Below are 12210 nucleotides of genomic sequence, written 5' to 3'. Positions count from 1 at the left end.
TGGGATTAGCTTAAAGATCACTGAGTTGAGTGTGTGGTGGGCTCTGTCTAAATGCGGTACTGGGTGCCCTGGAAGCCCTCTTATCAGGAAGCCTTACCAACTCCAGGGTGAAGCCAGAGCAGATCGGGGTGGGGGAAGGCCGTAGGACAGGTGTCTCGACTTTCCACGTGGGCCTCAACCAAGTCCCCTCCCACTCCTCTCCTGGCCCCCCTGGCCCCCCTGCCCTCACCATCTGCAGCTGAACACGCTCCTGTGCCTGGCTCACGGTTCCCTGCAGGGTCCGCAGCAGCTGCTCTGAGTTCTGGACCTGAGCCAGGAGGACTTGCATCTGTGGGTGGAGGTGGGGCGAGGGTGAGGCGGGGCCAGAAGGAAGCCGGGAGTAGAGGCCCTGTGGGGCTGGAGCTGAGGCTGAACCCACCTGCTTGGCGCAGTCCTCATTGCTCCGTCTCAGGCCCTCCTGCAGCTCGTCGCGCTCCCGGCTGACGCTCTCCAGGTCCTTCTGCAGCTGCCGCCCCTGCCATAGATCCCGGCCTCAGCCTCAACGGCCAAGGGGAGGCCTCCCTCCTCTCCAGGCCTCTCACGCCTTGCCTCCTGCATCTCCTTGGGAAGCGCCAGCATCCGCCCAGTCGTTCCAGCTGAAAGCTCGGGAACGGACGTTGACTCTTCTTTGTCCTCCACTACCCGGGTCCGGACCACCAGCAGGCCCTGCCCGGCAGCCTCCAGAATGAATTCCAAATCCACTCACTTGTCTCCATCTTGGCCGCCACCTCCTGGTCCCAGTCACCACTTTCCTCTAAACTACATCAAGCGTCACCCTTCCAACCAGCCACCTTGCTTCTCCTGTTACCACTTCCCCAGATTATAATCCATCCTCACCTAGAGAGACCAGTGACCCATGATGAGCTCAAAGCAGAGCAGGCCTCTCCCTGCCTTAAACTCCACAGAGGCTTCCCACAGCTCCTGGTGTGAAACGCAAACTTCATGGCTGGCCCCGAAGCTGAGGCCGACCTCCTGTGGCCCCTGCCTGCCTTTCTGACCTCATCGCTCTTCCCCTCCTTGGCAGCCTTCCAGCTCCTCAGACACACCACAGTATGTCTATCCTCTGGGCCTTGGAACCTGCAGATCCTTTGGTCTCTGATCTTCAGAAAGCACCTCTCTTGTTAGGTAGGAAGATCTCCTGCCCTGCCAGTCTCTACCTCATAATCCTAATTTTTAAAAAGATTTTTTTTGGTATGTTGATCATTTTTAAAAGTCCTTATTGAATTTGTAGTGTTACTTCTGTGGTTTCCGTGTTCTGGGTTTTTAGCCGCAAGGCATACGGAATCTTAGCTCCTTGACCAGGGATCGAACCTGTGGCCCCTACATTGGAAGGTGATATCTTAACCACTGGACAGCCATGGAGGTCCCTCCACAACCCTGTTGAGTTTTGTGGTGGGAGTCTCCCCCTGTGATGCTGTCTTCCTCATGGGCCCATGTGCATGTCTGGGCCTGGCTTCCTCACTAGAGGAAGCTCCAAGAGGGTAGTTTTCTTCTTCACTCCAGGATGCCCGGCTCTAGCTCAGTAAGGACTTGAAGGGAGAGATAGATGGATGGATGGATGGATGGATGGATGGATGGATGCGTGCATGTTGGCAGCCCGCCCTGCCCTCTCCACTCACCTCCAACTGCAGCTGCTCCCACTGGTTGTCTGGGACCAGCTGGTAACCAGGAGGGGGTAGGTAGATGCCTTCAGGGACCAGGGTGCCCGTGGACACCAGAGAGGCTGTCTCCTCCTGCTCGGGGCTCAAGCCCTGGCGGCTGCGGGGCAGGGAGGCGCTGCCGCTGGGCCCCCCGCCAAGGGAGAAGGAAGAGATGGAGGCGCTGTCATCACAGTTGTGGGCGAAGGCCTCAGCCGCTGGGCCCCCGTCCTCACTCAGCTCCTCAAGAGGCTCCAGAGGGGGAGATGGGTCCCGGGACAGGAGCAACTCCGTGGAGCCGTGCAGGGAAGGGGGATGCCGGGGCCGTCTCTAGGGAGATGGGGCAGGGAACAGGCTGAGGGGCTGGGGTCCCGCAGCACCCCTGCCTCCCTCAGCGCCCCCTGGCCACCCCCTCACCTGGATCTCTTGGATCAGCTCCTCCGCCCTCAGCAGTTTCGCCTTCAGCTCCTCGATCTCCTGCTCCATGGGCAGCACGATCTCCCGCAGCTTCTCCGAGTCCTCATGGGCCTGGAGAAGGGGAAGGGGCATTGGGCAGTGACAGGCAGTCCTCCCGACTGCAGGAGCCTCAGGCCTGTCAGAGTTTTACCTTCAAGCACATCAGTTGTTCTAATCCTCCCAGGCACGTGCTATCACCCCCATTTTAGAGAGGGAAACACAGAGGCTCGGAGCGCTTACAAGGCTTACCCCAGGTCACATGGTAGGTGGCTAAAGTCACAACCGCCTTCCTGTTGCCCACTTGTAGAGTGACATACTTTTCTCCCCCAATATCATGTGTCCCTTTTTTAAATCATAGAGTCTCACATTTTCAGCTGGGCTTGTGACCTGAATCCTAGAATACCATCTACATTTCTCAGCTTCCCTGTAACTAAGCATGGTCATATGACTAAGTTTCAGCTAATGAGATGTAGGCAGACGTGCTGGGTGTAACTTCCAGGTCAACGCCTCAGGGGGAAAGGCTGTATTTACTCCTCCTTCTCCTCCTCCTTCTGGCTGGCTAGAATGCAGACGTGATGGCTGGTGCTCAAGCAGTCATCCTGGACCATGAGGCAGTACGCTACCTATGGCATACCAGCAACATAGGAGGAGCCTGAGTTCCTGACGACTTGTTGAGCTGCCACATCAGTCCTAGAATGTCTACTTCTGAACTCTAATAAAAATAAAAGTGAAAGTTGTGTCTGACTCTTTGCAACCCCACGGACTATATAGTTCATGGAATTCTCTAGGCGAGAATACTGGAGTGGGTAGCCTATCCCTTCTCCAGCAGATCTTCCAGGCATAGGAATCGAACCAGGGTCTCTGTATTGCAGGTGGATTCTTTACCAACTGAGCTATCAGGAAAACCCAAGAAAAATACATTTCTACCTTATTTAAGCCCCTGTTGATCTGGGTTTTCAAACTTTGTCCTACCTGTTATGTCTTCCCACACTCCCATCGCTGCCATATTGCTGGCTGCTTCTCTTTTGCTCTCTTTTCAGGTTTGGGATTCTGTTGAACTTGTACAGTCAACAGCCTCTGGACACCTCAACTTGCGGGTTGGACAGGCTCTTCTGTCCTTGTACAGCCAGTCTAAACCAACTCACACTGCCATTTCTCCTCTCGTTAGCACCAGGTCAACAACAATGACCCTGCTATCCACTCAGCTGTCCAAGGCAGAAATTGGCCAGTCATCCATCCTCTTCCAATTCATACAAGTTCTGCCTCTTGGGTAATTCAAAAACCCATCTCAGACAAGTTCAGTGTAAACCTCCAAATGTCTTATGTGAACACTGCCAACAGGTAGGGTTAGCCTGTATGGCCCAAACAAAACACCTCTGATCCCATCTGAAGCCCTGAAGTACATGCTCTGCAGATGCCCACACAGTGGATGAATGACGGCTGGATGCAGGGCCAGGACCGGAACTTCCTGACTCTGGGTCTGTGCTTCTTTCCACCGTACCTGGCAGATTTAATTTAGCAGAGCCTTTCTCCTTCACCACCCTGCATAACCACTCCCTGAGGAACACTTAGAATGCAAGTATAGTGGCAGTCCCTGCAGGCAAATTGTGGGTGGGAGGCCTTCCTTTCTTGTGCTCCTGTTTAGATCTTTGTCCTTCTCACCAGATTTACTCCATCTCCCTGAGCTTCACATATTAAGGTGAGCCTCACATTCCTCATGTATAATGTGAGTAAGTACCCACCTCACAGGGCAGCTCTGAGGCTCAAATGAGGGAAGATGTGACCTAGCCCTGAAAGGTGAAGAGTTTGGTAATATGTGTTTCCTATGATTGTTTATGACAGCAGGAATAAAAGTGATGGTGCACCATAGAGATTAAGAACAAAGCTTTAGAACTAGGCTGCCTAGATTTTAAAATCCCAGATCTGCTCCTTTTTTTTTTTTTTTACTGTGCTGGGTCTTCCTTGCTGAGCATGGGCTTTCTCCAGTTGCAGCGAGCAGGGGCTACTCTCTAGTTGTGAGAAGCAAGAGCTTCTCATTGTGGTGGGTTCTCTCATTGTGGAGCATGGGCTCTAGGGCTCTTGGGTTTCAGTAACTGTAGCACATGCGCTTAGCTGCTCCTCAGCATATGGAATCTTCCGGGACCAGGGATCAAACCTGTGTCCCCTGCATTGGCAGGAGGAGGATTCTTAACCTCTGGACCACCAGGAAAGTCCCAGATCTGCTCCTTTTTATGCGCATAACCTGGCAAGAATGACTAAACTTCTTTGAGCCTCACCTTACTCATCTGTTACATGGATCTAATGGACCTGTCTTTTACGGGAAAGACTGCAGAGATTGAGTCTGTCCACAATACCTAGTATGTAAGCGGTATCCTTAAATGTTAGGGGCCCCCACACAACTTTTCTTAATTTTTCTGAGTCATGCCACACAGCATGCTGGATCTTAGTTTCCCAAGCAGGGAATGAATCTGTGGCCCCTGAGGTGAAAGCAAGGAGTCTTAACCAGTGGACCACCAGAGAAATCCCAATTTTCCCGTGCTGAGTACAGGGTTAGTACCTAGAATTATCGCTGGGTGCCCTGCTCCCAGTGACGTGGCAGTGGGACATCAACAAACCCTGTGCCCCAAGGTCACCTTTGGCTGCCTCAATATCTTCTCAAATCCCCGGGGAGGGGGCAGGTAGACTATCCCAACCCCAACCTTTTCCATCTGCTTCTCCAAGGAGTCCAGGGGGTGAGCCCGAGACAGCAGCTGCTTCAGGCGCCCCAGCTCCCGCTCCTTCTCCTCACAGTCCTGCTGCTGCTGCTGCCGCTCCTGCTTCAGAGACGTGATCTGGGCTTCATAGCTGCTGATGGAGTCTGGCAGGGCAGGAAGGGCAGAGGAGAGGGAGGGTCAGTGCGTCAGCCCTACCTGGGGGCGAACAGGGAGCTCTCCATCACTGCTGCTCTCTGCAAGGCAATTTACCATAGCGGTGATGACAGTAGGCTTTGCGGTTGGACTGAGGAGATGGCAACCTACTCCAGTATTCATGCCTGAAAAATCCCCATGGACAGAGGAGCCTGGCGGACTACAGTCCATGGGGTCACAAAGAGTTGGATATGACTGAGCAACTGAACACAGCACAGCAAGCTCCTGGGCAATTTGCCTCTCTGCATAATGTCCTCAGCTAATGAAAACCCTGCTGGCTTGTTATACGATCCAATGACATGATATCGGGAAGGGCTTTAACCCTCTTCCTGGTGCATAATAAATGCTAAAGATAGGCTATCTGTTGCTATTAATACATAAGAATAACAAGCAATATCTAATAATAGTCATAAATATTCATTCTGGACCAGACTCTGAACTGGGCTCTGGAAATAGAGAAATTAATCAAACACAAACCCTGACACCAGGAGCCCACAGTCCAATGAGAAAGATAGCCGTGGAAAGTTACAAAGCAGTCTGAGAAGATCTTGTGAGAGGACCGCTCCTGGCCTTGGGGGTCCCAGAAGAAGGAGACCCTCGCTCTGAAGCGGGTCCAGAAGGCAGACCCTGCCTGCCTGGCCAGGAGAGACACTACCAAGTGGTGAAAGAAAGAAAGGACACATTAAGTAATGGGTGCAAAGGCTCACGGGTGGGAAAGTGGATGGTGTGGCTGGGGCATAGTGGACACACTGGAAGAACAGCAGTGAAGATGCAGAATGCCATGCCGGGATTTAGAATTCATCTTATCAGGTCAGTGAGAGTTAAAGGTGACGTTGAGTGGAACATGGTCATTTTTCATTTGCATAGTTACTTATTTTAACATGTACTAACATCAGAAGTAAAGGTTCTGTCGTCAGACTGCCAGGGTTCAAATCTTCTCCTTTCCAGCTATATAACCTTAGGCAAGTTATCTAACCTCTCTGAGCCTCAGAGCTTCCTCTGTAAAATGGAGACGGATAACAGTTCCTACCTCATAGAAATTCTGATGAAGATTAAATACTCATCAAGTATTTAGTTCAGTGAAAGTGTCAGTCGCTCTGTTGTGGCCGACTATGCGAACCCACAGACTCTACCCCACCAGGCTTCTCTGTCCATGGAATTCTCTAGCCAAGAATACTGGAGTGGACTGCTATCCCATTCTCCAGGGGATCTTTCCAACCCAGGAATCAAACCCAGGTCTCCCACATTGCAGGCAGACTCTCGACCATCTGAGCCACCAGTGAAGACTGGCACTCAATAAATGTTGGTCATCGTTATTATTTAGGACACAGTTTCTTAGATGGATAGGAAGTTCCCTTTAAAATAGATGTGTGTAAGTTTTTAAAAAGTGGATCTATTTGAAGAACAAGCATCAAGCAGATTACAAGGTAAGTCATATAAGGAGACAACCACATTGCACAGATGGGACACGGATGCCTAAAATGTACGAAATATGGGCCCAGAGAAGTCTGGAGCCAGGAGTGGTCGTTAGAAAGGGGAATGACATGGTGGGATGGGAACTGTAAGAAGTTTAATCTGGAAGCCAAGGTCAAGGCCAGACTATGGAGGGAGACTTTTAAGAAGGCTGAGGCTACATTATGCAGGATCAGACAGAGAGCTCCGCTACAGCAGTAGCCATGGAAGCAGGGGTGGGACGTGACTGGAAGCTATTTCAGAGAATCTGGCCTCTGACTAGGGGAGAGCAGGAAAAGAGGAAAAGATGCTGGGTGATCTGGGACGAGGGGAGTTGATGTATCCCAAGTACAGAGGCCGTGAGGGAAGACGGAAGTTGGTGCGTGTTGGGGGAGGCGGAGGTTGTGCGAGGATGTAGGGGTGCTTGGGGAAGCAAGGAAATCAGATAATGAGATTTACAGAGATGAGGCCCAGGGCTGAGTCTGAAGGCCAAAGACTCAAACGAGTTCTCAGGGAACTGAGAAACTGCTCACTTTCAGGGTTGATCAGTCATTAGTGAGGGACAAGAAACGACATGAGGCCAGGGAAGAGGTAGCCTTCTGAGCTAAACTTAGCTGGAACTGACAGAGCTGCTGCTGGAGCCCAGCCTGGGGTTCTATGCAAATTAAAAAAGCACGCTTCTTCTGTTTCTTCCTCTTGAGTCCCCAGCCTGCCTGTGCTAGGCAGTCCTGCTAAACTACCCCATGGGTGTAGGTCATGACCCCTTTCTTGTCATGCACTCCCCCTTATGGGGCCGAGGGGGTCTGGGAGGACCACCTGCCTCACCTTTCAGGATGGCTTGCAGCGAGGCCACCTCCTCTTGGCATTGCCGCTGCACCGCCGCCACAGCCTCGGCCTTCGTGCTCTCGCTCACCTCGGCCACAGCCTTCATGGTTTCCATTTCTGCCAGGGCGCCTGCTAGCTCAGCCCGAAGCCGCTCGAGCTCCCCAGACTCAGCCTCAACTTTTGCCCCCTCCTGGGGCTGGATGTCCAGCGCTGTGGAGGACAGGGATCAGCCTCTTTTCTCATCACTCTGATTCCCAATATTCCCAAGGTATCAAATCCTCAAATGCTGCAATTTAGAACTACAGCCAAGGTCCCTGCACCTTTACCTAACCCCGCCCTGCTTACCTGGCCCCGCCCCTTCCCCGCCTCCTCCTCACCTAGCTCTGCCTCGTATTGTCTAGAGCCCCGCCTCTTTCTCCCTCGGTTCACCCAATCCCCTCTTTTCTGACACGCCCCCTCCCTTTCAGTGGCCCCGCCCCTTGTCCACCTGGCCCCGCCCCGCCCCTCCCACACTGGGCCCCACCTCTAACCTGCCACTGGCCCTCCACCTTGCATCGCTAGACCACGCCCCCTCCACCTTTTTTTCCTGGCGGCGTGGTCCCGCCCCTTTCTCCAGGCTCCCCCCACTCCCCCCCCCCATCCAGCGACGCCGAACTCGGCCCCGCCTCCGGCCTCACCGCCCCTCGCGTGCACGGACGAGCCCTCACGTACCGGCCCCTGGCAGCCGCCGCCGGCCATCCTCGCCCGCGGCCGCCGGCGCAGCTGCCGCCATTGCCTCCGCGCAAACGGCGGGTTCCCGCACTCCCTGGTGACGGCGCTCACCGCTTCCGGGTCTTCTCGGCTGTTTCCGGATCCGCTCGGCTGTTTCCGGATCGGCCCTGAGCTCGAGGCTGAGGCCGAAGTTAGGGGGGCGGGGGTGGCCGAACCTCAGCCGAAGATTGCCGAGTGGACGCCCTGCCGCTGCCCCGGGTCCCGCCGCGGCCCCGGGTCCCGCCGCTCCCCGCGTTCTTTCTTGAGTTCCGCTGTTGGACGCCTACCCTTCAAACCCTGAAGTAGCTCTTTCATCAAAGGCCTCGCGCGTCTCCGCGTGACCTTGGAAGCTCTGCTCAAATTACACGTCCTCCGGGACTCCCGCCGGCTTCAGCCTAAGGAGGACAAAGTTCTCGCGGTCTCGCCCAGTCCCCGGAGCTGACCCTTTTGATCGGTCCCTGGCCGCCCTTCCGCCGGAGCTTGGCTCAGGTTACAGCGAATTGTGGTCGAGCCTCCCTGCACCTCCGCTTTCGTGGAGCGTCCTTCGGAGCAGGGCTGCTGGGTCGACTTCACTTTTCTGGGCGCCTGGGCCCCCGCGTCGTCAGTCGTGGAAGTCAGAAACTTCCATGTCCCAACCCCAGTTTGCTATTCAGCCAGTTACCGCTTCCTGCTAATCTTCCCCTCCCAGTGCCGCTCAAATCCCTCCTTTCCTCTGTGGGCCACTGCCCTAGGTCAAGCCCTCATTATCTGTGACCTCTCGCTCCAACAGCCGACCTGAGATCTCCCCTAGTCAGTGACAGGCAACTCAGACTTAAGTCTAGAGTCGTGATTCCCCTTCTCCCAAACACGCTTCTCCTTCTGTAAAGTAATATTCCAGGAGCCTGCAAGTCTTGCAAGCTCTACCTCCAAACGACTGAATATTCCAGAATGGGTCCCTATTTCTGCATCTTCAGCGCTGACACCCAGCCCCAGTCCCCATCATCTGTCTCCTGAACTTCCACACTGCCTCCTGCTCCGCCTGTGTCACCGTTTGGGCCCCTTAGTTAATTCTCAAAGCAGTTAGAGTGATCTTTGTAAAACAGATCATGTCTCATCCCCGCTTAAAATCTAGTTCAATCCAATTTGAAAATGGGCAAAGGACACGAGTTTCACTAATGTAGGTGGCAAGTTGAGCATGAAAAAGGATACCCAACCTCATTAACCATTCAGTTCAGTTCAGTTCAGTGGCTCAGTCGTGTCTGACTCTTTGTGACCCCATGAATTGCAGCATGCCAGGCCTTCCTGTCCATCACCAACTCTCAGAGTTCACTCAGACTCGCGTCCATCGTTAGAGAAGTTCAAATTTCCTATTTGCACACCTACCAGGATGGCTAAAATTTAAAAAGAGTAGTAATATCAAATGCTGGTGAATAGATGGAGAAACAGCTTCTCAAGTATTCCTGATGGGAATGTAAAATGATATAGCCACTTTCTGGAAGGGTATGACAGTTTTTTTAGAGACTAAACATGACCTTGCTTGAACACACCAAGCTTTCTCCACCCCAGGTCCTGGCTCAGAAGTTACCTCCTCAGACCTCCCGGTGGTGCAGTGGATAAGAGTCCGCCTGCCAATGCAGGGGACACAGGTTTGATTCCTGGTCCTGGAGGATACCACAGAGCAGAGCAACTATGCCCATGAGCCACAACTACTGAGCCCAGATGCTGCAGCTGCTGAAGCCCAACAGCCTAGAACCTGTGCTCCACAACCTTAATGAGAAGCCCACACACTGCAACTAGAGAAAGCCTCCACATGGCAACGAAGACTCGATACAATCAAAAGGAAGAATAAATAATGTTTTTAAAAGTCACCTCTTCAGTGAAGCCGTCCCTGATCACGCTGTCTTAAGTCACCAGCTCAATAATCTGTCCACTATTAAATCACGTTAGAGACGTCTCACCATTTGTTTATTGGTTAATAATAAACCAGTTGTTTATTGATTCACTTTATTACCTGGCCCCCTTTAGCCTTCTGTGGCCCCAGGACTTGAATCAGAGCTCCATGAAATTAAGAATCTTGTCTTTCTTGTCCCCTGTTATTTCCCAGCACCTAGCACAGTGTCTCGGAGAAGGCAATGGCAGCCCACTCCAGTACTCTTGCCTGGGAAATCACATGGATGGAGGAGCCTGGTAGTGGTAGGCTACAGTCCATGGGGTCGCTAAGAGTAGGACACGACTGAGCGACTTCACTTTCACTTTTCACTTTCATGCATTGGAAAAGGAAATGGTAACCCACTCCAGTGTTCTTGCCTGGAGAATCCCAGGGCTGGGGGAGCCTGGTGGGCTGCCGTCTCTGGGGTCACACAGAGTCGGACACGACTGAAGCGACTTAGCAGCAGCAGCAGCAGCACAGTGTCTGGTAAATAAACAGTAGTAAACAGGACTTCCCTGGCGGTCTAGTGGTTAAGAAGCCGCCTTGCCTTTCAGGGGACATGGATTCCATCCCTAGTCTGGGAAGATTCCACATGCTGTGGCACAGCTAAGCCCGCGTGCCACGATTGCTGAAGCCCAGGTGGTGCAACTACTGAAGCCTGCTCGCCCTAGGGTCCATACTCCACAACAAGAGAAGCGACCACAATGAGAAGTCCGATATCCACAACTAGAGAAAGTCAGCACAGCCAAAATAGTAATAATAAATAAACCGTAACACTGACTGTTAAAGTAGTAAATATTTGGTGAATGAATGAATGAACATGTCCCTTTCTGATCTCTCTGGACTCCCTCCAACCCCCTCTTCTGCCACTGCGGCAAGGAGAGTTTTAGAAAATGACCAGGTCAACTCCTAGCTTACAAATCCCCAAGAGCCTCTTGCCCTCAGAATAAAGTCCAGATTCCCTGTATATGCGGCAGGGTTTCTTGTGAAAGGCATGAAATGAGGGCATGAAATGATGCCTGTAAGTAAGTCAACTATCAGGTTTGGATTTTAACCTGAAACCCTGGGAGTCATTGAAGGCTGTTGAGCAGGGGAAGCACACGGCTGATCCCAAGGAATATCTCTCTGTGAGCAATATGGATGGGAATTAAAAGGTAGAGGATAGAGAGCCCAAAGGAGAAGCTGTTGAGGGACTTTCCTGGTGGTCCAATGGCTAAGACTCTGAGCTCCTTTTGTGGGGAGCTGGGATTCAAGTCCTGGTCAGGGGACTAAATCCCGTGTGCTCCAATTAAGACCTGATGCAGCCAAATAAACGAAGCTGTTGAAATTATTCTGGTTGAGAAGAGTCCAAAATAGGGGAAAACTGACACTAGAGTTATTAAGGATCAGAAATAGACTAACTTTGGTGACTTTGTACATGGGGGAAAGAGAAAAGTTTTCTGTCACTCTTCCCAACTTCCTTTCCTTTTCATTTTTAAATTTTTTATAATTGATTTACAATATTGTGTTAGTTTCAGGTGTATGGCAAAGTGATTCAATTATATACACATATTTTTTTCAGATTATTTTCCAATATAGGTTATTACAAGATTTTGAATAGAGTTTCCTGAGTTATACAGTAAATCCTTATTTCTTATCTATTTTTTGTATAGCAGTCTGTATCTGTTAATCCCATACTCCTAGTGTATAACCCCCCCTCCCTTTCCCCTTTGGTGACCATAACTAACTTCCTTCCTTTATATAACCAACACTTAATGAGCACCTTCTGGATGTCAGTGAAGTAAAGACCCTTGTTGTAGCAGAGCGAATAATCTAGGGCAGGAGGCCAATGAGAAGACTTGAAAAATAAACAAGCAGACTTTGGGACTGGGGCAAATAAATGCTGGGAAGGAAATAAAAGAGGTGTGAAATTAAAAGTCCCGGGGGTGGGACTTCCCTGGTGGTCCAATGGCTAAGATTCCATGCTCCCAATGCAGGGGCCTTGGGTTTGATCCGTGGACAGGGAACTATTAATAGATCCCACATGCTGCAACTAAGAGTTGGCATGCCTAAACAAAAGATCCCACAAGCAGCATCTAAGACCCAGCTCAGCCAAATAAATAATTTTTTAAAAAAGTACCTGGGGTGTCAGGGAAGGTCTCTGGGAGGAAGTAAGGTTTGAACAGAGACTTGAGTGATGGAAAGGAGCCAGTGGAGCGCAGAGCCGAGTGTCGTTCCAGGAAGAAGAGCAGCAAGT

The 12210-nt window shown here is 51.8% G+C and overlaps 1 protein-coding gene across 7 annotated transcripts in view; it reads right to left on the bottom strand.

Moving 5' to 3' along the window:
- Positions 1 to 12210, bottom strand: part of RABEP2 (rabaptin, RAB GTPase binding effector protein 2) — a 16553-nt gene extending 4343 nt beyond the window's left edge. For 3 of the 7 annotated variants that reach the window (XR_011252620.1, XM_069569868.1, XM_069569869.1), the window contains exons 1-7: positions 8027 to 8863; positions 7316 to 7525; positions 4832 to 4989; positions 2094 to 2204; positions 1659 to 2006; positions 419 to 514; positions 230 to 328 (exon numbers count right to left, since the gene is read on the bottom strand). Coding sequence is in view for 5 of the 7 variants with exons in the window: in XM_069569868.1 (XP_069425969.1) it covers positions 230 to 328; positions 419 to 514; positions 1659 to 2006; positions 2094 to 2204; positions 4832 to 4989; positions 7316 to 7525; positions 8027 to 8087 (1083 nt within the window). In the remaining 2 variants the exon portion in view is untranslated. Of the gene's footprint in view, positions 1 to 229; positions 329 to 418; positions 515 to 1658; positions 2007 to 2093; positions 2205 to 4831; positions 4990 to 7315; positions 7526 to 8026; positions 8977 to 9258; positions 9436 to 9913; positions 9980 to 12093 lie in introns of those variants that run through there. The other 4 variants (XM_069569865.1, XM_069569866.1, XR_011252621.1 and 1 more) reach the window with 4 other exon arrangements.

The sequence above is a fragment of the Ovis canadensis genome, chromosome 24 (assembly GCF_042477335.2).
Source record: "Ovis canadensis isolate MfBH-ARS-UI-01 breed Bighorn chromosome 24, ARS-UI_OviCan_v2, whole genome shotgun sequence".
In the NCBI taxonomy this organism is placed as follows: Eukaryota; Metazoa; Chordata; class Mammalia; order Artiodactyla; family Bovidae; genus Ovis; species Ovis canadensis.
The sequence above is the reverse complement of the archived record's forward strand: the minus strand, read 5'-3'. Positions and strand labels throughout refer to the sequence as shown.